Consider the following 25,287-nt stretch of genomic DNA (forward strand, 5'->3'; position numbering starts at 1 on the left):
TTATTTCATTCCCCACCATCCATGGCGGCCTGGAGGGGGAATAGTATTTAACACATCCGGGAACTTGTGCAGCAGCAGGATCAGCCATATACCGGCTGTATCCTGCGCCCAACTCTCCCGTGCCGATTCCTCTCCTGCGAACAAGTCTCCCGTGCTGATTCCTCTCCTGCGCCCAAGTCTCCCGCGACGATTCCTCTCCTGCGCCCAAGTCTCCCGCGACGATTCCTCTCCTGCGCCCAAGTCTCCCGTGCCGATTCCTCTCGTATGCTCTTATAATACTTCCTGTGTACTGTTCAGTATACAGGATAGTGTGGGGATATATAGTGGCCAAAAAATACAACTACCCATATATATGTTAAAATAAATAAATAAAACAATTTCCACCATTAATTTTATCTTCTTATTTCCCCCTCCGCTATTATTACTAAAATAAAACACTTTAAAAAAAGTGACAAAAAAAAGATAGTTATCTTAGGGTTTTTTTTAATATGTATAGATACATATTAAAAAAGCCCTAAGCTAACTATCTTTTTTTTGGTCACTTTTTTAAGGGCATATTACTATTATTTTTGTAAATTAGGGCTTTTAATTATTGCTATAGCATAAAGAATCACAAAATGGACAAAATACAAATTTATTTCCAAATAAAATATGGTCGCCATACTCTGTACTAGGAACACAATTGAAATGTTGTAATAACTGGGACAAATGGGCAAATAAAGCGTGTTGGTATTATCTATTGTAGCACACTTTATTTTAAAACTATAATGGCTGAAAACTGAGAAATATTTTTTTTCCCTTTTTAATGCATAAAATAATTCTTAGCAAAAAGTACCACCTAAAGAAAGCCTAACTTAAGGCATAAAAAAATGTATAGATCATTTTGGTGTCATAAGTAGCAATAAAGTTATTGGTGAATGAATGGGAGGAAAATTGTTCTGGTTTTTAAAGGGAACCCAAGGTGAGAGGGATATGAAGGCTACCATATTTATCAATTTTTAAATAATACCAGTTGCCTGGCAGTCATCCTGATCCTGTGTCTCTTAATACTTTTAGCCATAGACCCTGAACAAGCATCCAGCAGATCAGGTACTCTGACCCAGCTGACTCACGTTTTACTGGATTAGCCATATGCTTGTTCCAGGGTTTTGACTCAGACACTACTTATGCCAAAAGATCAACAGGGCTGCCAGGAAACTGGCATTGTTTACAAGGAAATAAATATGGCAGCCTCCTTATCCCTCTTACCTCCTGTTCTCTTTAAAGTGGATCCGAGATGAACTTTTACACATTGCATAATTGTGTTCCTTACATATTGTTTATAGGGCATTCCTCAAGCCAAATACTTTTTTTTTTTTTGAATACTCTAATTCCCTATAAACTAAACAAGCCCCGCCCTCCAAATTGCCAAGGCACTCAGACCCATGTAGCAAGGGCTTATGGGAGCTCAGTCTGGGCAGGAGGAGGAGGAGGTTAATAGCCAGAGATCTCAGAGGCAGAGGGGAGGAGGGGGGAGTGAATTTTTCACAGGCTGAGGGGTGGAGATGCAGTTGCAGATTACCTGTGTGTAATGATGACAAACAGAACATGGCTGCTCTCATTGTATCACTGGAATAAATCATCTTAAACTGTTGAAGCTGTTTGCAGCTAGATTTGCTGTGTAAACTATCTAAACTTTATATAAGATATATAGACAAGTTTCTTGTTATAGTCAGTTTTTCATCTCGGATCCGCTTTAAGGGGAAGGAACCTGTCGTGGTGAAATGGTTCTAACAGGTTTTCTCAGGTTTCCAATCGATTTACGATCACTTCTGCACAAAATTGATCGGAAAATCGTTTGGAAACCTGATCGGACTTGTCAGAAATTATTCAACCCATCGTTCTGACGGGAAATTGCATTGTGTGTACCAGGCATCAGGAGAATATTTTTTCCTCATCACTGTTCTCTGTGGGACTTATATCTGCCCGTCATGTCTCTTTAGTGACGATTTTTTCTAGAGACACCCCGTTCCTCACTCAGTGTTGCCAAACGATTCGTTGGTAGCTAGTAACCATTGCAATCAAAATATTTGAAATTCATACTTGTCTTTATAATGGATGCATTGTTTGACCGGAGCGAGGAATTTCTGTTCCTCAGACTTCCATTGTTCTGCCTGATAGACATCATTGCCAAGAATGACTTGTACTTCACTGTGAGTTCTGCTCTCAGATTTCAGATGAGTTTTATTTGCTGTACATTTACAACCAAGGAGACTGTCTGCAGGTGCTCAATAATCCATTTGACTATGCAGCTGTGGGTTGTCACTGATTACCAGGACTTTGAACTGTTCCGTCTCTGTGTACCTTGACCTGAGCTGCAGTATTTAAAGGGAATTGGGCAGCCTCAGGTGCACTTTGCTTCAGGCAGTCATCTCTGAGGAAACGGACGACGTGGACCTTCCCGTAAAGATGTCCGAAGGGGTCAACGAGGTTGAGTTAAAGGAGAAAACTGGGCATGAAAATAACGGGTTTGTTGCAGATCACGATGGAGAGGTGGAGAGAGCAAGCCGGAAAAACAGCGAAGTTGAAGACTCCACTTACGCTGTTAAGCTAGATACATATGACAACATCCCCTTGAAGCCCTATGCTGGCATGCCTAAAGAAGTCCTTCTTCAGTTCTCCACCCGACCATGCTACCGGATCTTGCGTGAGATCCTCTTCTGGCTCATCATTGCTGCCACCTTGGCTATTGTGGCATCCACCATCGCCATCATAGCCCTGTCCCCCAAGTGTCTCGACTGGTGGCAGAGCAGCCCTATCTATCAGGTCTACCCGAAGTCCTTCAGAGACAGCGATAACGATGGCTCCGGGGACCTTAAAGGTAATTTTTGAATTTTTGACTTTTCTATGTGTTGGAATATCAGGAACATGGAAAATATGTCTGCTATTATAAATATTCTCTAAAAGTTAATGTAGGGTGGTTGGAGAGCATGGGAAAGCATGAATGATTCAACAAAAACTGGGCACTGTAGTTTTTACAAATTGTCTGTGATTAGGTGGCAGAGTTTATATACCTCACCTGGGTCATAGCAGAAAATACAGGAGCAGTTGATAAAAGCGTGGCTAAAAATGGGCGCAATTGTTATTTACCTTAAAGTGAATGGGAACCGCATTTTTTAAAAAAAAATGAAGCAAATACTTACCTAAGGAGAGGGAAGGCTCTGGGTCATATAGAGCCTTATGTCTCCTCTCTTGGTGCTCTTTATCTATCCTGTGCTGGCTCCCCCCCCCCATTTCAATCCCCCACTGAAAGGGTATTTGGAAGTCTTCGGGAGCCGTGTCCTCCCGAAGACGTGCGGCTCCATACTGCACAGGCGTGAGCGTGCAAGAGAGCGTGCTTGCGCAGGTGCAGTACAGGGCCGCCCTTCTTCAGGAGCACTCGGGCTCCCTAAAGACTTCTGAAGCCTCCTTCGGCCGGGTACAGCTGTATTTGACTAAATTAGTCACATACTGCTACCGGGTGAGCCAGCACTGGAACGAGGGGACCAGGAGAGGAGCCGGAAGGCTCTATAGGACCCAGAGCCTTCCCTCTCCTTGGGTAAGTATCTGTCTCATTTTTTTAAATGCGGTTGGCATTCACTTTAATATTGAGACATTAGGCTTTTCAGCAGTCGGCTGCGATTAAATTATCGTATTATTGTTGTTAGCCGTTACGCTATTTAGTGGGCGGCTGCGATTAAATTGTTCTTTATCGTATTATTGTTTGCAGATTTTGGGGTGTCTTATGGTTAGGCACCACCAATGGGGGGTCTTAGGGTTAGGCACCACCAGGGGGGGTCTTAGGCACACCAGGTGGGTTTTAGGATTAGGCAGTTATGTAAATGGGGGTGATATCCTTTTTGTATAGGCAGAAAAGGAGAAAAAAACCTTTTCGATCCTTTTTAGGGTCATCCACTGCACCCACTTGTAAATTTAATGTGAATAGAAAGAACCATAGAAAAGATCATCAAAAATTCGTGCAAGGTCTTTGTGGTACAAAAATATCAAAAATCTTTATTGACACAAAATACAAAGGGATTCCATCAAAATATCTCAGTAGGAGGTTCCTTGCGGATATGTAAATATTTTCAACACAGGAGTAAAACAGCAAGAACTTTCATGTAGACTTAGTGCAATAGAAGACACCCCAAGGTATTCTGTTAGGAGTATGGTGAGTTCATAGAAGATTTTATTTTTTTTTGTCACAAGTTAGTGGGAAATGACACTTTGTGGAAAAAAAAAAAACACTAAAAATCAATTTCTGCTAACTTGTGACAAAAAATAAAATCTTCTATGAACTCACCACACTCCTAACGGAATATCTTGGGGTGTTTTCTTTCTATAATGGGGTCATTTGTGGGGATCCTATACTGCCCTGGCATTTTAGGGGCCCTAAAGAGTGAGGAGTAGTCTGGAAATCAAATGCCTCAAAATGACCTGTGAAATCCTAAATGTACTCATTGGACTTTGGGCCCCTTAGCGCACCTCGGTATTATAATGTGCACCTGGCACAGCAGTAATTATACCACCAAGAGGCCAAAGGCCAGCTGCGACTGACAGACAGGGCTGTATATAATGCAAGTGGGCCACATAGACAAAAAAAAAAGATCACAAGTACAAGATTAGCTCTCAAAAGAGCTGTTGAGGGGTGCTTTTTTAGCAATAAGAATCAGCAAGGAGCAAGCTAAGAAGCCTACAAGAGCCTAACTAAGCTTTTCCTATAGGTCTCTGCACAGTAGCTCTCCCTGCTCTAATTAATGCAGGCACACGACTGAGTGAAAAGCCCGGGGCTGCCTGCCATTTATAAGGGGGGGAGTGGCTCCAGGAGGGAGTGTAGCCTGATTGGCTACAACGTGCCTGCTGACTGTGATGTAGAGGGTCAAAGTTGACCCTCATGATGCACTATTTCCATGCTTTATATTGATATATGTCTTATTTTCAAACGTTAATATGAAGGAAAATGAATCAGGAAATAAAGGATCAGTGTGGTTTGAATTATAAAACAACATAATTTTCTCATGAAAACTTCGTCGTGGCTTAAAGAGAACCTGTAACAAAAAAAAACGTCCCCGGGGGGTACTCACCTCGGTAGGGGGAAACCTCAGGGTCCCAATGAGGCTTCCCCCTCCGCTGTAGCTGCAAGCAATCCAGCTCTGCCTCCCCCAAAGTGTCCCGCAATCCTCCCCCAACAGGCCGACAGGGCTAATATATTTACCTTTCCTGGCTCCAGCGGGTGGTGCTGTTGCAGCTCTTCGCATGGAGAAAGGCTGAAATAGCCGATCTCTGTCAGGTCCACTCTACTGCGCAGGGGCAGGAGAATTGCGCCTGCGCAGTAGAGCAGACCGACAGTGAGCGGCTATTTCTGCCTATCTCCGAGCGGAGAGCCGATACGGCGCCTGCTCGGGGGCTGGGAAGGTAAATATTTAAAATGCTTTTTCGCCGCCGCCGTGGGACACAGGAGGATGGGGGAAGCCTCGATAGGATGCGGAGGCTTCCCTCACACGAGGTGAGTACCCCCCAGGGGAACTTTTTCTCATTACAGGTTTTCTTTAAGTGTCCCTCTTTCTTATCTCAAAAGGTTGGGAGGAATGTGAATAGTTTCTCCGACTTTACCCCAATAAGCTGCCAGGGCGGGGCATGTCCCATCAGTAGATTTCTACTTTTACTTCTCTATCTTCCAGGCGTTCAAGAGAAGATCGACCACTTTGTCTACCTTGATGTGAAAACAGTCTGGGTGGCTCCATTTTACAAGTCCTCTCTGAAGGATTTCCACTATGCTGTGGAGGACTTCCGGGAGGTGGATCCCAGTTTTGGTACAATGACAGATTTTGAGAACATGATGACTGCTCTGCATGATAAAGGTGAGCTGACACTCTGTGGTCCAAGCGGAGTCTCCTTATGTGATAAAATCCCTTTCATTGGCTCAGTCTGTATGTAGGACGGTTTGCTTGCATAGTAGAATAATTGTTAGGTATGATAAATGCAAGGTAATATTTACTCATAATTGGATTGGATCACAAGGGTCAGCCTAGCCATTGATCGGAAGTAGATCTGTTTTCACTGCAAAGTTTAGGTGCTTTATCTGTGCAATCAGAGAAGTCCAATTACATGCAGCTGTTCTGAGAAGTAGTTAGAAGCCAAAACACTTGTATCTAGCTGAACAAACACTGCTGATAACAGGGTAGTGCTAAAAAGATCAAAAGGTCTTCATTTCTCTGTATTTGAGCTGAATGTACCAGATTTGATGTCACACTGACATGGCTGTCAATTAAACATCAGTCTTTATTCACACACTTGACTAATGTCGCCTGAGGTGGGCGTTACCTTACCGACCGTCAAGGGAACGCTATTGCGTTCCATGTTTGAAAGCTGCCGGCGTTAAAACTACTCCACAACAGGCTTGGGCAGCCACAAGTGCGGCATGGTATTAACTAGTATGAAATGACCTATAACAACCATTTCAGTTGACGATCATTCTGTGTGTACAGCGATCTTCGATTGAGCGTGCTCTGGTATCGGGTGTTAAGAATCTGTCCTGTTGGATCCTTAAAACCCCCTGAGCTCCAACAAATCACAATGCTATATTCAGCCCCTCCAGACCTATGTTAGACGCAGAATACATCACTAGTCTGTGCACAGCATTGTTCCCCAAATTGTCGCCTGAGGGATAGTTTCACGATCACCAACAGATGACAGTTATTGTATGTGTATGCTTAGCTTTAGGACAGAGGTATTAAAATATACTAAAAAAAATACCTTTTAATTTGAAAGGGAACCTGAACCGAGTAAAATTATTTAAAATAAACACGATGTACCTGCAATTGAATATTACATACTTACCTTGCCGTCAGTTCCTCTCAGAAGCTCACCATTGTGTTGTAACAATGATTCCTTCTATTACTGACAAGATTTTGTCAGAACTGAAATATATAAGTTGCTGTCAGTTATATATCAGTTGCTGTCAGTTATATATCAGTTGCTGTTAGTTATAACTAAAAGGACAACTGATGAGCAAGGTAATGTCCATGTTTCCCTATGGTTCAAGTGGGCAATACTACAGTTAAACAGTGTGTTGACCTGAAAACTGTTATGGGGTAATGGCAATTTTTAAAATGGAGGATGGAGAATTCCATTGATCAGAGTGGACAAACAGGATACAGGAGAGGAGAAAGAGATTGATAAGCAGACTACACAGCAAGTAAGTATGGCATGCGTCTGTTTATTCTGATTTTTAATTTGTAGTTCAGATTTGCTTTAGCTACGACTAAGGACCCAGTGGGCTCAGAAACGCGTCAGCTCGCATGCTGCCATACTTTTTGCTAATTTTCTATTGATGATTTCATAAAAGAAATTGACTTTTGGCTGGATAGTGTACTGGTTAAGGGCTCTGCCTTTGACATGGGAGACCAGGGTTCGAATCCTGGCTAGGTCAAGTACCTATTCAGTAAGGAGTTCAAGGCAAGACTCCCTAACACTGCAGGGTGGCCTCTTGAGCGCGTCCCAGTGGCTGCAGCTCTTGAGCGCTTTGAGTCCGACAGGAGAAAAGCGCTATACAAATGTTCGGATTATTATTATTATTATATTTTATCCTATGGACGGAATGCAGAAGTTTTTGCTTACAGGTTTGCTTTAAGCTTGCAAGGGCAGGGCTCTCCTACCCCTTTGTGTCTTAGAATTTGATATACATTTTATTAATTTTGTTACTTTTGTCACTGCAATTACTACAGGTATGTCTATTCTGTATTTTGTACCAGTGTCTATATTTGGTGTGTACTATTGTAGTACTTTGTACCCCATGTTTGTTTTTTACTTTGTACAGTGCCACGGAATGTGTTGGCACTTTATAAATCAATAATAATAATATACTGCCATGAGTTATCACTTTTTCTGTTTTTGTGACTTGACAGATGTGTCATTGTAAGTATGCACCCTTGGGGAGAATATATTTTTTTTCTAGTCCAGGTCATAGCTAAATTTGATTTGTTTAAAATCTTGTTTGCGTCAGTTTCATAATCTTTCCGTTTTCTCTCACCCAGGTATAAAACTGATCATTGACCTCATTCCCAATCACACCAGCAACAAGCACAGGTGGTTTCAGTTAAGCAGGAATAAAACAGACAAATATAAAGACTATTATATCTGGCATGACTGTGTAGATGTCATAGGCCGCTCTACAGCACCCAATAACTGGGTAAGACTTCCTAAAGCCGACATATCTGATAAAGCTACTAGACAGGCAGAACCTAGCCGCTACATATAGCTTGTGGGAAACTGTAAAAAAGATGCTTGTGTGTGTATGTGTATGTGTATACATACATATATATATATATATATATATATATATATATATATATATATATATATATATATATATATATATATATATATATATATATATATCATACACGCACACACAGTACTATCCTGCTTTTGCCAAAAAGTTGCTATAAATAATATACAGTATATCAGCGCTGCACAAATGTTTTTTTAATTACGAATATAAATTGTAAACATAATTTGCCCATGTATGTTCCGCTTACTGCATGAGTGCAAACAGCTGGCGTTGATTCATTCATCTTTTAAAGAGACACTGAAGCGAGAATAAATCTCGCTTCAGTGCTTATATTCAGCAGGGGCACGTGTGCCTCTGCTAAACCGCCGCTATCCCACGGCTGAACGGGGGTCCCTTTACCCCCAAATCCCCCTCCGTACAGCGGGGGAGCGCTTCCGCATTCAGGCGGGGCTAATGGCCGCAGCCCTGCCTCACGCGCGTCTGTCAGCGCGTATCTCCGCCTTTCCCCCGCCCCTCTCAGTCTTCCTTCGCTGAGAGGGGCGGGGGAGAGGCGGCGATGCGCCGCTGATAGACGGCGCAGAGAGGCAGGGCTGCAGCCGTTAGCCCTGCCTCCAGCAGCAGCAAAATCTACGACCAATTTGGTCGTAGATTTTGCGGGGGGGGGGGGATTGGGGAGGTAAGGGACCCCCGTTTAGCCGCGGGATAGCGGCGGTTTAGCAGGGGCACACATGTCCCTGCTGAATATAAGCTCTGAAGCGAGATTTATTCTCGCTTCAGTGTCTCTTTAACTGTAAGGAGAGCTAATTCATGAAATCACTTTTTCTCCTCGGAGATAATTTTTCATCTTCTCTTTAAAATAACCTTTTAGCTCTTTGCATTTGAAATAAGACCAAAAAGTAGGTGAAAAAGTACTATCAAAATTATTCTGAGTAATTTTTGGCTTGCTGTGGGCTAATGCTGGGCAGACATGCTGCAATTACCCATCCCATCCACGGGTGATCGGACAGGAAGTTGAAGCGTGTGTACATGTCTAAACTGCTCCCGAATGATAAAGGAATCGATGATAGCTTTGCAGAATCGATCCCTATCCGATTCGATGCAGACCGGACATGCCAAGAAACAGCGAGAGACAGCTTGAGATAAGGTTTAATTGCAGAAAAGTTCAAAGGGTTATTAGCTCTGCTCTGTTTTAGGGCCCATCACTGGGGTGATTAGCGGGTGTTTACCGCTGATCGCCGAATCCACGGCGATCGCTAGCACTTTTAAAAATGTTAGAGTAATAATAATACGGCAGTGATCTCACTGGCACAATCGCCGGTTGCAATGTTAAAAAACAGCAAATCGCGAATGCTCAAAAATCATGAAAATGCACAATGAAAGATAAGTGGTAATCGGGTAAAAAATTGCTACTGCAAATGGGAAAAAAAATCGCTGCTGCAAAATGCTAACGATTCTGCTAGCATTTTACGATCCCTAGTGTGAATGGGCCCTTACAATTTAAAAGACAGAGTGTGGATTCTAAACTGCAACTTCAACAGTCTGAAGGAATGTTATAAATAAAGCTATATAACTGACAAAAAAAAATGAGACTTTTCTTTGCTACTAATGTTCTATTTATTATCCGTACTACACATACAATTCTAAGCTGTGCCAGGACAGAAATTCGTCAGTCCTCGGCTTACACAGCTGATATGTAAGCTCAGGATGTTAACCCTAAAGGTGGCCATACACTCGTTAGATTAGCAGCAGATAGATTTCTGATCTATCTGATGTGTTTAGGAACATTTTTTAATAGGAATAGATTTCCAATAGATTTCAGTTTGAAATCTATTGAAAATCGATCTCATGGCATTTATTTGCCATCAGATTTCCATTAGGGCCAATGCAAAATTATAAGCAATCTCAACAGATCGACCTAAATTTTCCAGCCTGCCAGATCGATTGAAATCGATCGAAATCTGCGCAAATCGGTCGATTGGTCAATCTATTGATCGATTTTGATCGATCGATCAAAAATCGGCTAAGTGTATGGGCCCCTTTAGTCTGCTTTCATGAAAGCAGGAAGTAGACAAACTGCAGATTTATTGCAGGAGTTATGTATGCTGTAACAAAGAAATGTTTTTCTTTGAAGGTTATTCTGGTGTTGCTTATCTCTTAAAGCAGAGAGGAAGTTCTAAGTTCATGTCCGCTTTAATACACACCCCTGGCACGCCATTTTGAGGAACAGAGGCTCCAATGAAGTATAAAACCGTTTACATTATTTTTTTTTGGGGGGGGGGGGGGGGGGGGAAGGCGTTAATAGTGAACTTACCTCCCCACAAAAGAAGACACAATAATGTGTATTATACAAATTACATTTCTTACTCCAAAAAATCTGCAACGCGTTTCGCGCAAGCTTCCTCAGGCAAAAATACAAGATGGAGCAACTCTAAGAGTGCCTATATGGGGTATAACACCTCTAACCATGCTCTTGCCACACCTCTAGTCACGCCCCCACCTTACCCCTTGTCAAGCATCCCACAAAGAAGTCATAAGCAACAAACACGCCGTAGTTTTATAATTCTTCTCTTTTCTATTATAATTGGTTTTCCTTTGTATGAGGGAAAAAAAGAAGAAACACTGTATATCAATTTAAAGGATGGGAATAAAGTTTAAACTCTATTAACACATTTTTGGTAGAAAACATTTTTCACGGATCTGTAAATCAATCCTAAAAGTGGGACAAGTGCAGAAAAAAGAGGGACAGATGGATTTAATTCCCAAAGAGGGACTGTCCATCCAAAAAAGGGACAGTTGGGAGCTATGGTTCATCTGTTATCTGTAATATATTCCTGTTTTGCCATGCCACCACACAGTGGGGGAGTAAGAAATGTGGACACCTGAAGGAAGGAAATAAGGAAGGAAAGACAGGAAGTGAGGAAAAGAGACAGGAAGTGAGGAAAAGAGACAGGAAGTGAGGAAAAAGGAAGTGAGGAAGGAGACAGGTCAGTCGTGGAGTTTAGTGAGGGAGGTGTGGTCATTTCAGAGATACTACACCTCTATTCTTAGTGAGCAAAAAAGAAATAAACAAAACACACTCCGTCAGGGTTTCCATGTCTGATTGCATTTCTATTGATAACTGCGATGTAGTATTTTCTATTTCATTTTGAGGAATATATTAAAATTTGCTTGACTCCATTTATTGATTTTCAGGTGGGCGTGTACGGAGGCTCTGCCTGGGAGTACGACTCTATCAGGGGGCAGTGCTACTTTCACCAGTTCCGCAAAGAACAACCGGATTTAAATTTTCACAATCCAGATGTCCAGAACGAGATTCTAGTAAGTATCTCAGTCATGTATGTGTGATGTCACACGTGTGTGTTTAGTGTAGCACCTCTTATTGAAAAACAAAAGTTTGCTTTCCTAAAACAGAAAGAATTTGCGATAATTCAGGTTGGAGTGAGCTCGAGATGTCTCCCAGTGCATCACTGCTGAATATATGCAAATTAACCATTGTACCCTTAGAAGCTAAACACACCTCCAGAACCGCTGGAATGCAATGATGTGTCAGCTTGTTCATTTGTACAGAGCCATAATAATCCAAAATGCATACAGACTGTTTCGGATTGTTTGATCCTCATCAGTGCATGGCATGGATTAATTTGGCTCTATGGAGTAGGGCTTGTAAACCGAGAGGTACAGACTAACCAGCAAGCTCATGGTGACCCAGAACTCATTGGGGTGTGTAAGGGACTACAATGGTCCTAAAAGCCCCCTTACTAAGATGTTAAGAAAAACAAAAGTTTGCTTTCCTAAAACAGAAAGAATTTGCGATAATTCAGGTTGGAGTGAGCTTGAGATGTCTCCCAGTGCATCACTGCTGAATATATGCAAATTAACCATTGTTACCCTTAGAAGCTAAACACACCTCCAGAACCGCTGGAATGCAATGATGTGTCAGCTTGTTAATTTGTACAGAGCCAGAATAATCCAACATGCATACAGACTGTTTCGGATTGTTTGATCCTCATCAGTGCATGGCATGGATTAATTTGGCTCTATGGAATAGGGCTTGTAAATCCGAGAGGCACAGACTAACCAGCAAGCTCATGGTGACCCAGAACTCATTGGGCTGTGTAAGGGACTACAATGGTCCTAAAAGCCCCCTTTTATTGAGAAGCATTTACAAGGCACTTTGAGCCCATACACGCATATGTGGGGTAAAGTAACAGTTGTAGAAGGTAATAGACTATTTGACCATCTTCATGGTAGAGATGACCAGAAATAAGTGATCCTAGAAAACAGACATGGATTTTATAAATCTCACCCTCATTTATAATAAGTAATAAAAAATTGCATTGAAATCATCAAAGTCTAGCAGTCAGCAGAAGCAGAATATTGGTGCTCAGTACCTCCCTACATATGATCTACTACCCATACTACTACATTCTTACCCCTCCCCCACCACATATCATGTAAAATCCATAGTAATACAGTCCCTCCATAACATAGGAGGGTGGGCCTACTGCAGTCACCACTTCAGCCACGCCTCTTTAGTGATGGACGATCTATCTATTGTCTAAGAATCATTAGGGAGATGTGGGTGGAGCTTTGATCACATTTGTGATCTTTCAGTGTTGTTCACTTCGCAGGGACTCACAGAGAAACTCAACAATGAAAGAGATTAATTTTATCTAAAGGAAGGGCTGGTGCACACCAGAGCGGTTCTGGAGCGTTTTTAAAAATGCTTGCAGGGGGGAAACCGCTTGGGTAATGAAAGTGAATGGGATGGTGCACACCAGAGCGGTTCGTTTTTCCCCCAAACGCAAACTCGGGGGCTGCAGCATTTTTTCGATTTCTGAGGCGTTTCTGCATCAATGTTAAAGTATAGGAAAGTGGAAAACAGCTCTGAAAAATGCTAGATCACAGCGGTTTTCCAGGCGTTTTTGTTACAGAAGCTGTTCAGTAACAGCTTTACTGTAACAATATATGAAATCTGCTACACAAAAACACTCCAAAAAACGCAAGGCATGTTTAGAAAACGTCTCTAAACATGCCTAGAATCGCTCTGAAATCTGCATCAAAAACCTCTAGCGTTTTGCAGATCTGCTACAGGTTTTTGGTGTGCACTGGGCCGAACCGTGGAAGGGCAAAGAAAATCTATGTGTGCAATCATACTTGTAAAGGAAACTCAGCAACAGCTTTTTGTTTGTAACAGCATTCTTGATTTGAACATAACTATGCATAATATGCACTAAGGGTCGGTAAAATTTATGAGATAAACATGGGTACTTAAAGTACTAAGCCCACTTACAACCTGACTGTATGCATTTAAAGAGTTAAGAGAGTAGAGTTATCTGTATGCAAATGAAGCAGTCGAACAGCAAGTGGAATGCAGCTATGATGAGGAAACGGAAATAACTTTTATCTCGGTGAACAAACACTGCTGATAACAAAAGAGAGCTGGAAAGTTTAAATATTAATTCTTTGTTTTTGTTAGCAGCTGAATGAACCAGATTGTTTTGTCACGTTGAAATAACTGCTACGCAAAATTTACAGATAAAACTGAATCTCTTAAATTCAAAAATAGAAATATGAGACTTCAGGGAGGTTCTGTATACTATTGCTGCTACTCATACTACTGGCTGTCTCCTACATTTATTGTCAGTTCAGGTTTGCTTTAAAGGGATCAGAGCAGCTTTTCTTTCTCCTACAGTTTATGATTTCTAATAGCTGTAGGAGCTGTCATCCCTCCCTTCCCTCTGTCCTTATTTATCCAGGGGAAGGTGTGAAGGTAATCAAGTGTGACTTTCTCTAAACTGTTTGAAGGACAGTGTCCTATCTCCTGATGAAAGCTTTTATTTACTCATTGCTACTGCTAAATACAGCAGTCTTTATTTGCCTGCTCTTTCTGTGGATAGCTGGAGGTGGAAGTAGGGTAATAAAAGCCTCTAACAAACATTTACATATAAAAAGAAGAGGCAGAATGGATTTTTTTAGCGATGCACCATATTGTTAGTATGCATTTTTAATGTGCTATTGAGATGCCCTGGGTGCTAAAAATGCTCCTCGGTTCACTTTAAGCTCAGGTCACAAATAGCAATTTTGGACTGCCAAGACTAGCATCCCTTACCCCCTGAAGCAGTAAATAAAAGCGCATGCGGCAAGTGGACTAATTGGGCACCGCCATAGGCGCCAATGTAAAATATGCCTATGATTTTAAGCCCATTTGCGCTTTTTCTTCTTCGGAAGTGAGTGCAGGGGTGTTAGGTGCGGGGAAAGGGGTTTAGAGATTAGGCTGGTAGTGTGTGCGGGGGTTAAGGGTTAGGCGTCAGCGCTGCGTAATATGTTTGCGCTTTATAAATACAATAAATAAATAGGCGTTAAGTAGGTAGTTTGTGCGGGAGGGGGGGTTAGGTTTAGATAGCTATGGTGCATGGGGGGGGGGGGGGGGAGGGGTTATGGATTAGGCAGGTAGTGTGTTCTGGAAGGAAGGGGTTCAAGAGTTAGTCAAGAGTTAGGCATTAGATAGTTAGTCTATGCCGGGAGGGGTGGTCTAAGGGTTAGGCGTTAGGTAGGCTGTCTTAGCAAGGAAGGGGGGGTTAAGGGTTAGGCGTTAGGTAGGCAGTCTTAGCAAGGAAGGGGGGGTTAAGGGTTAGGCGTTAGGTAGGTAGTCTATGCGGGGAGCAGGGATGCTCATCCGGATTCCGGATATCCGGGTAACCCGGATATCAAAACTTTTTTACACTATCGGATTCAGATTCCGGATTTTTTTTAAATCCGGATAGCTATCTGCGGATATTTGGGCGCATTATCCGGATATCCGCGGATATTGCAGATATCCGGATCCGAAACCGATTACAAAGATAAAAATCTCTCCACCCTCCTCCCTCCCTTCTCCCTCCTCCTCACTGTTCATGGATGTTGTCTTCCAGGGATTTGTAGGATGTCAAAAGCACATTGCTCACATACATTGGCCAGGAATCGAACCCAGGTCAAGAAGGGAGGAGGGAGGGAGGAGGAGAGGAGGGAGGGAGGAGGAGAGGAGGGAGGGAGGAGGAGAGGAAGGAGGGAGGAGGAGAGGAAGGAGGGAGTGGAGGTGTTTTTTAATGTTCCAAAACATTTTGGAAGCATTTTAAAGGGCACTTCCGGTTTTTCTATCCGAATATCCGAATAGGTCGGATATCCGCGTTCACGAGGATATCCGGATCTGGATCATTTCGGATTTTATAAAGTACTATCCAAGCACCCTGGCGGGGAGGGGTTAAGGGTTAGGCAGGTAGTTTGTGCAGGGGGGGGGGGGGGGGTTAAGGGTTAGGCAGGTAGTTTGTGCAGGGGGGGTTAAGGGTTATGCAGGTAGTCCATGCGGGGGGGGGGGTTAAGGGTTAGGCAAATAGTTTGTGCAGGGGGGGTTGAGGGTTAGGCATCAGGTAGGTAGTCTATGCAGGGGGGGTTAAGGGTTAGGCGTTAGGTAGGCAGTCTGTGCAGGGGGGGGGTTAAGGGCTAGGCAGGTAGCTTGTGCAGGGGGGGTTAAGGGTTAGGTAGGTAGTCCACGTGGGGAGGGGTTAAGGGTGAGGCAGGTAGTTTGTGAGGGGGGGGGGTTAAGGGTTAGGCGCTAGGTAGGTAGTCTATGCAGGGGGGGTTAAGGGTTAGGCGTTAGGTAGGCAGTCTGTGCAGGGGGGGGGGTTAAGGGTTAGGCGTTAGGTAGGCAGTCTGTGCAGGGGGGGGGTTAAGGGTTAGGCGGGTAGTTTGTGCAGGGGGGGTTAAGGGTTAGGCGTTAGGTAGGCAGTCCATGCGGGGGGGGGGTTAAGGGTTAGGCAGGTAGTTTGTGCAGGGGGGGTTTAAGGGTTAGGCGTTAGGTAGGTAGTCTGTGCAGGGGGGGGTTAAGGGCTAGGTAGGTAGTCTGTGCAAGGGGGGGTTAAGGGTTAGGCAGGTAGTTTGTGGAGGGGGGTTTAAGGGTTAGGGGTTAGGTAGGTAGTTTATGCGGGGGGGGGGGGAGGAATGGGGCCTAAGGGTTACGCGTTAGGTAGGAGAGTTCTGTGTGAGAGTAGGTATAGGAGAGCAGTATTTAAAGGGAACCTAAACTGAGAGGGATATGGATGTTTCCTTTTAACCAATACCAGTTGCCTAGCAGTCCTGCTGATCTCGTTGGCTGCAGTAGTGGCTGAATCACACACCTGAAACAAGCATGCAGCTAATCCAGTCTGACTTCAGTCAGAGCACCTGATCTGCATGCTTGTTCAGGGGCTGTGGCTAAAAGTATTAGACACAGGATCAGCAGGAGAGTCAGGCAACTGGTATTATTTTAAAAGGTAAAATCCACATCCTTCTCAGTTTAGGTTCCCTTTAATACCAATATTTTACTATCGACCAAATTTCCAGACACATTTATTTGATATACGCCTCCCCCTGATATGCTCCATTTACCTTATGCAGGAAGGTGAGTATAAAGCATAAATACACTTTAATAAGCAGCACTTTTTCTTTAATCGTAGTTTTTCTTTAGGTTGATTAACACTTAATCCCAATCATACATAAGGTCTATATTGTTCTGTGTCAGATGTTGACATCTCGTTTCACACCTCTGTGCGTCCCACCAGAACACGGAGAGCTCGCTGCAAAATTAGCGAGGTTAATAAGTTTACACTTCAATCAGTCTGTTAAATCGTTGCTCAATAACTCGGTAAACCTGCTGAACTTTTCACCCGATGGTTTTCTCATTAAGTGATAATTATGAACTTAGTTACGCCGTGCGTACTTCACAACGCTGACAACTTCTGCAAGGAGCCTTTAAAACAATAAAGAAAATGACCTGATTCACAATTATTAACTTTTCTACGAATGACAGGAATGGGCTGATAGGGAAAGTGCTGAGTATCTGCCCTAAGATAAAGTCTTCAGTCCTAGTCGACATTGTGGAGGCCTTAGGCCTTGTGAAATAAGGAGAGAACCGTCAACTTTCCTAACATTATCCACTTCAAGATCACAGTTTTTTTCCCTTAAAGGGATACTGTAGGGGGGGGGGTTGGGGGAGAATGAGCTGAACTTACACGGGGCTTCTAATAGTCCCCCGCGGGCATCCTGTGCCTGCGCAGCCACTCACCGATGCTCCGGCCCCGCCTCCGGTTCACTTCTGGAATTTGAGACTTTAAAGTCATAAAACCACTACGCCTGCATTGCTGTGTCCTCGCTCCCGCTGATGTCACCAGGAGCGTACTGAGCAGGTTAAGTATGGTCTTTGCCTCTGCAGTACGCTCCTGGTGACATCAGCAAGAGCGAGGACATGGCAATGCAGGCGCAGTGGTTTTCAGACTTTAAAGTCTGAAATTCCAGAAGTGAGCCGGAGGCGGGGCTGGAGCATCGGTGAGTGGCTGCGCGGGCACAGGATGTCTGCGGGGGACCATTAGAAGTCCCGGGTAAGTTCAACTCATTCTCCCCCGACCCCCCTACAGTGTCCCTTTAAAAACCAAAACAATTTTCACATTTCGGCGCTCCTCCCATTCATTCAGCGATAACTTTGTTACTTATCACACTGAAATGATCTATATTTTGGGTTTTTTTTGCCACAAATTAGGCTTTCTTTGGGTGGTACTTTTTGCTAAGAATTATTTTATTTGATATGCATTGTAAAGGGAGTAATAAGAAAAAAAAAGAAGAAATATCATTATTTCTCAGTTTTAAAATAAAATGTGCTTCGATACATAAAATCCACCTATTTTATTTGCCCATTTGTCCCGGTTATTACAACATTCAAATTGTGTCCCTAGTACAATGTATGACGATAATATTTTATCTGGAAATAAAGGTGTATTTTTTCCATTTAGCGATTTTTAATGCTATTTCACTTATTACAAGACTTTATTTGCAAAATTAACAGTAATATACCCTCATGACATACATATTAGAAAAGTCCCTAAGGTAACTATTTATGTAGAAAAAATTTTAAATGATGTAATTTTTTTTCATTTTTTTTTTAACAAGTGTTTTATTTTGGTAACTATGGTGCAGGGTTGAAACGGGTTAAAAAATAATAAAATAAACTAATTATACATTTTCTATGTAAAACAGTATATTGGTATAATTGGGTGTGTTTTTACTTTTTGATCACAAGATGGTGCTACTGAGACCGTGTTCTATTAATAGAAACATGGAAATGTAGGGTCTGTTTTGAATGAGAGCTTGTGTCTCCTTTCTGCAAGCTCTCAGAACTCACGAGGACGGTGATCTGGGCTGAGAATAGTTGATTCTCATATCCTGATCACAGATGGAGGGGGCTGTGATGGTGAAGCGATCGAAAATGGTGTGGGGATCATGAACGCAGCAGTAAGTTAACAGTACAAATGTCTACGCCCCTGATCCGCACGTGAAGTATACAGGGGCGTAGATATGTGTACCAGGGATCTTTAAAGTACTTACGAGCCCAAGTAAAAAAAAAAAAAAAGTTCTGTACCTGAATGATTTTTGAAGGCACGGAGGACGGCATCCGCGCCCTCCGTGTAGTTCCGCCGGGTCCCCGCTGCTTCATTTTCCCCTGGGTCGGATCCCGACCCCACAGCCTGGGTCGGGCTCTCCTGCCTCCTCAAAAATGGCCGGCAGATCCACGCTACAGGAGATAGCCTGTAGCATGGATCAGGGAGGGAGACCCTAGAGCTGCGCAGCCGCACTCGCATCTGTGCGGACTGCGCAGCCGCGGCAACCTCCGGCGGCCATTTTTGAAGAGGCAGGAAAGCCCGACCCGGGCTGTGGGGTCGGGATCGGACCCAGGGGAAAATGAAGCAGCGGGGACCCGGCGGAACTGCACGGAGGGCGCGGATGGCGTTCTCCGTGCCTTCAAAAATCATTCAGGTACAGAACTTTTTTTTTAATTTGGGCTTGTAAGTCCTTTAAGTGGTTAATATTATTTTTTTAAAATATTTGTATTTTTACAACACACTTCGGGTACGCACTTTCGCATACCCGAAGCAGGAAGTAACTGGTCACTTCCTGCTTGACCGAAAGCGAGACAGGGAACACCTTGTACGAACACGGTGTTCTCTTAAGGCCTGTTTGTGACGCCTATTTGTAGTGTGAAACCCGCCTCAAGGTAGGCCCAAACTACACGACACACACTACACAATGTAGACGTGAAACTTTTGGCAGTCGTATTGTTCTCAGGTCTTCTCTCCAAGGAAGATTCCCCACATACTTTGCAAATATAGGACTAGTCTAATGTCAGTGTGTTTCAGTATAGTTTCTATAACAACAGAATATATGTCATCCTCAGGATATTATCAAATTTTGGCTGGGAAAAGGGGTTGATGGTTTCACGGTTGATGCCGCCAAGTTCCTTTTGGAAGCTGAACACCTCCGAGATGAGCCACAGGTTGACAAAGCCCAAAACCCGGTAAGTGTTCAAGTCTAATCATCTGGCGAGTGCTAGAAGGAGAAAAAAGGACACATTTTCGCTTACAATTGGCTTTTAACAGAGAGCAATGCTTGTGTGTTCCTTTCCTGTTTTTGCTTTCCTGTTTCCTGTTTTTGCTTGACGCTCACTTCGATACCTCTTCCCTTCTGCACCAATCCTCTACATTTTCAAAATCTGTTTCATGATATCTCCTCTTATTATCACAGAGTACAGTCACTAACTACACCGAGCTGTACCATGACTACACCACCACCCAGGTCGGCATGCATGACATTATCCGTGACTTTCGGCAGACCATGAATGAGTACAGCCGAGAGCCGGGACGCTACAGGTACAACAGACTCATTGGGTGAAGTTAGGTTGTTTTAGTATTACTTGTGGCAGTTAGAGAGGCACTTGTGTTCTTATTCCAGCCTGATCAATAAACAGGGGTGGGGCCAGTCGGGGGCTTCCCCCCCACAGGTACATAGCACCCCTAGAGCTCCACCCATGAATTGTGGGGCAGCCCGGCAGAGGGAGGGGAGAGGACTAGTAGTAGCCAGCCCAGTGAGAGACAGTCACTCACCTCTCCACTTGCCTCCAGCTCTGAAGCTTCCTCTTCTCCTCCGTCATTAGCTGCCCCTGTGTAGCTGCCTCTGCGGTCAGCGTTTACCATCATGTGATGTGCCGGTAACGTAGCGGCGAGTCACATGATAGGAAACGCTGGCTGCAGAGAAAGATACACAGTGGCGGCTAATGATGGAGACAGGGGCGTAGCAATGGGGGGTGCAGAGGTAGCGAACGCATCGGGGCCCTTGGGCCAGAGGGGCCCCGAAGGGTCCACCCTCTATCACAGTATTAGCTCTCTATTGGTCCTGTGCTGGTAATAATCACTTCTATAGATGCTTTGAATAGTAGTAATCCTTAACACACTGTTCCCCATCCCCTTCTTGCACCTCTGACACTGGGGTTGTCCTTGGCAGGTTTTGGTGCGCCGTATCAATTGTTATGTATAGAGTGCTGGGGGGGCCCCATGTAAAACTTGCACCGGGGCCCACAGCTCTTTAGCTACGCCACTGGATGGAGAAGAGGAAGCTTCAGCGCTGGAGGCAAGTGGAGAGGTGAGTGATTAGCAGCGCTCCTGGGGGGGGGGGGGGGGGCATATGGCCACTTATACTACAAGGGGTGGAGGGGGAAGCCTCTGGCCAGCTAAACCACAAGGGCAACACTTTACAAAGTACATAGTCATAACACAGGCTGTCCTCAGAGGAGGCCTCAATGTAATTTCTGGTATCTATCCATCTATGTATGTATGTATGTATGTATGTATGTATGTATGTATGTATGTATGTATGTATGTATGTATGTATGTATGTATGTATGTATGTATGTATGTATGTATGTATGTATGTATGTATGTATGTATGTATGTATCTATCTATCTATGTATCTATCTATGTATCTATCTATGTATCTATCTATGTATCTATCTATGTATCTATCTATGTATCTATCTATGTATCTATCTATGTATCTATCTATGTATCTATCTATGTATCTATCTATGTATCTATCTATGTATCTATCTATGTATCTATCTATGTATCTATCTATGTATCTATCTATGTATCTATCTATGTATCTATCTATGTATCTATCTATGTATCTATCTATGTATCTATCTATGTATCTATCTATGTATCTATCTATGTATCTATCTATGTATCTATCTATGTATCTATCTATGTATCTATCTATGTATCTATCTATGTATCTATCTATGTATCTATCTATGTATCTATCTATGTATCTATCTATGTATCTATCTATGTATCTATCTATGTATCTATCTATGTATCTATCTATGTATCTATCTATGTATCTATCTATGTATCTATCTATGTATCTATCTATGTATCTATCTATGTATCTATCTATGTATCTATCTATGTATCTATCTATGTATCTATCTATGTATCTATCTATGTATCTATCTATGTATCTATCTATGTATCTATCTATGTATCTATCTATGTATCTATCTATGTATCTATCTATGTATCTATCTATGTATCTATCTATGTATCTATCTATGTATCTATCTATGTATCTATCTATGTATCTATCTATGTATCTATCTATGTATCTATCTATGTATCTATCTATGTATCTATCTATGTATCTATCTATGTATCTATCTATGTATCTATCTATGTATCTATCTATGTATCTATCTATGTATCTATCTATGTATCTATCTATGTATCTATCTATGTATCTATCTATGTATCTATCTATCTATCTATCTATCTATCTATCTATCTATCTATCTATCTATCTATCTATCTATCTATCTATCTATCTATCTATCTATCTATCTATCTATCTATCTATCTATCTATCTATCTATCTATCTATGTATGTATGTATGTATGTATCTATGTATGTATCTATGTATGTATGTATGTATGTATGTATGTATGTATCTATCTATGTATCTATCTATCTATGTATCTATCTATTAATCTATCTATCTATGTATCTATCTATGTATCTATCTATGTATCTATCTATGTATCTATCTATGTATCTATCTATTAATCTATCTAATCTATCTAATCTATCTATCGATGTATCTATCTAATCTATCTATCGATGTATCTATCTAATCTATCTATTGATGTATCTATCTAATCTATCCATCCATCCATCCATCCATCTACACAGTACATCTATCTATCTATCTATCTATCTATCTATCTATCTATCTATCTATCTATCTATCTATCTATATATATATATACATACTGGATAGATAGATAGATAGATAGATATGGATAGATAGATGGATTGATATGGATAGATAGATATGGATAGATAGATGGATTGATATGGATAGATAGATAGATAGATAGATGAGGGGCAGATAGACAGGGGATGAGCAGCAAAAACCAAATTATATGTAATTCTATGCAAAGCATGCACACAGTATATAAATACAGAGGGGCTGCAGCACACAACAAGAAAACAGTGACAGGGACTCTTGGTTGCGCTTTAATGTGCTTAAGCTCACCAACTGCGCCAAAGTGTCCCCAATCTGGGCAATTTGTGACTGTAACAGAACATGTAGACAAGATACAGAACATTTATGTTGTGCTTTACTCCTGGCGGACTCAAATTACCAGAGCTGCAGCCACTAGGATGTGCTCTATAGGCAGTAGCAGTGTTAGGGAGTCTTGCCCAAGGTCTCCTTACTGAATAGGTGCTGGCTTACTGAACAGGAAGAGCTAAGATTTAAACCTTGGTCTCCTGTGTCAGAGGCACAGCCCTTAACCAGTACACAAAAAAATAACATGATTTGAAGGATGGACCCCTGTATCAGAGGGTGTCAAGTAGTAGTTGTGGCCCCCTTACAGCTCAGTCGTAGTTACACTCCTGCAATGCAACCATGGCTCAGTTCCATGAGCTCTAAATAATAAGCAGTGTTTTTTTTCACCATTCACCTTTGTGATTTTTCTCTGCAGGTTCATGGGAGTAGATTCCAACGACCAAGAATCGATATTCAAAACAATGCTGTATTACGGCAACTCGTTCATCGAGGAGGCCGACTTTCCCCTGAACTCCTTCCTGCTCGATCTGGACAGAGGCTTCGACGCCTTCTCCATTTATAATGTTGTGAATCAGTGGATGAAGTCTATGCCCAAAGGAAAGTGGCCGCACTGGACGGTAAGGCAGAAGTGCTATAAAACAGTGCTGCAAATCAGAAGTGCTATAAATGCTGGTTTCATGGAATCCTATTAGCGATATGCAGAGATACTGGAAATGTTTTTCAAGCAGTAAAATAACAAGATAAGATAAGAGTAAATCATGTACTAATTGCTGTTTGACTGTTCCGCTCCCTCGCTTATCACTGCCAGATACATTATTTATTAAAGAGAACCCGAGGTGTGTTTAAAGAATGTTATCTGCATACAGAGGCTGGATCTGCCTATACAGCCCAGACTCTGTTGCTATCCCAAACCCCACTAAGGTCCCCCTGCACTCTGCAATCCCTCATAAATCACAGCCATGCTGTGAGGCTGTGTTTACATCTGCAGTGTCAGTCTCAGCTGCTCCCCCGCCTCCTGCATAGCTCCGGTCCCTGCCCCAGTCCCTTCCCTCCAATCAGCAGGGAGGGAAGGGATGCAGGCGGGGACTGGAGTTCTGCAGGAGGCGGGGAGAGCAGCAGACTGACACTATAGAGATAAACACAGCCAGCTCTGACAAGCTGTTTGTCAGCAGCATGGCTGTGATTTATGAGGGATTGCAGAGTGCAGGGGGACCTTAGGGGGGTTTGGGATAGCAACAGAGGCTGTGCTGTATAGGCAGATCCAGCCTCTGTATGCAGATAAAATTCTTCAAACCCACCTCGGGGGTTCTCTTTAAATGGTATGCCTGTATCTTAATCCAGGCATGGGCAAACTTGGCCCTCCAGCTGTTATGGAACTACAAGTCCCACAATGCATTGCAGGAGTCTGACAGCCACAGTCATGACTCATAAAGGCAAATGCATTGTGGGACTTGTAGTTCCGTAACAGCTGGAGGGCCGAGTTTGCCCATGCCTGTCTTAACCCCTTGAGGAGCACAGGCTCACACCCCCAGGGGCAAACCCAGGATTTTCAAGGGGGGGATTTCTGAAAGGTCTCACTCAACCACGCACAATGCAGTATAATAATATAGTAGGACATCATGCTGGGTACACGTAATGCAATTTCCCGTCTGACTGACGGGATCTGACAATTATTTCCTAAATGTCCGATCTGCCCCTGATCGACAACGGGATCGATCAGGAGCAGTTTGGATACAGATAATAATGAGGACAGCCGACATTGCTAATGAAGGGAAAAGTGAAGCATTCACACAGCAGGGCAGAGGGCTCATACCTGGCCTTGTTAAGTTCCCCAGAGCTGCTCCATGCTCTGTACACTCGCTGCTGCTCCATGCTCTGTACACTCGCTGCTGCTCCATGCTCTGTACACTCGCTGCTGCTCCAGGCTCTGTACACTCGCTGCTGCTCCAGGCTCTGTACACTCGCTGCTGCTCCATGCTCTGTACACTCGCTGCTGCTCCATGCTCTGTACACTCGCTGCTGCTCCATGCTCTGTACACTCGCTGCTGCTCCATGCTCTGTACACTCGCTGCTGCTCCATGCTCTGTACACTCGCTGCTGCTCCATGCTCTGTACACACGCTGCTGCTCCATGCTCTGTACACATGCTGCTGCTCCATGCCCTGTACATACACACACTGCTGCTTTATGCTCTGTACACACGCTGCTGCTCCATGCTCTGTACACACGCTGCTGCTCCATGCTCTGTACACACGCTGCTGCTCCATGCTCTGTACACACGCTGCTGCTCCATGCTCTGTACACACGCTGCTGCTCCATGCTCTGTACACACGCTGCTGCTCCATGCTCTGTACACACGCTGCTGCTCCATGCTCTGTACACACGCTGCTGCTCCATGCTCTGTACACACGCTGCTGCTCCATGCTCTGTACACACGCTGCTGCTCCAGGCTCTGTACACACGCTGCTGCTCCAGGCTCTGTACACACGCTGCTGCTCCAGGCTCT

General features: G+C 43.2%; 1 protein-coding gene across 1 annotated transcript in view; it reads left to right on the plus strand.

Annotated features, from left to right (window-relative positions):
• Positions 1-2,225: 2,225 nt before the first annotated feature.
• Positions 2,226-25,287, plus strand: part of SLC3A1 (solute carrier family 3 member 1) — a 35,354-nt gene continuing 12,292 nt past the window's right edge. Inside the window, exons 1-7 of the mRNA XM_068233020.1 lie at positions 2,226-2,860; positions 5,700-5,879; positions 8,055-8,209; positions 11,504-11,629; positions 19,554-19,673; positions 19,901-20,025; positions 23,198-23,399. Of these exons, the coding sequence (XP_068089121.1) occupies positions 2,449-2,860; positions 5,700-5,879; positions 8,055-8,209; positions 11,504-11,629; positions 19,554-19,673; positions 19,901-20,025; positions 23,198-23,399 (1,320 nt within the window). The 5' untranslated portion in view covers positions 2,226-2,448. The remainder of the gene's footprint in view (positions 2,861-5,699; positions 5,880-8,054; positions 8,210-11,503; positions 11,630-19,553; positions 19,674-19,900; positions 20,026-23,197; positions 23,400-25,287) is intronic.

Source organism: Hyperolius riggenbachi, chromosome 4 (assembly GCF_040937935.1).
Source record: "Hyperolius riggenbachi isolate aHypRig1 chromosome 4, aHypRig1.pri, whole genome shotgun sequence".
In the NCBI taxonomy this organism is placed as follows: domain Eukaryota; kingdom Metazoa; phylum Chordata; class Amphibia; order Anura; family Hyperoliidae; genus Hyperolius; species Hyperolius riggenbachi.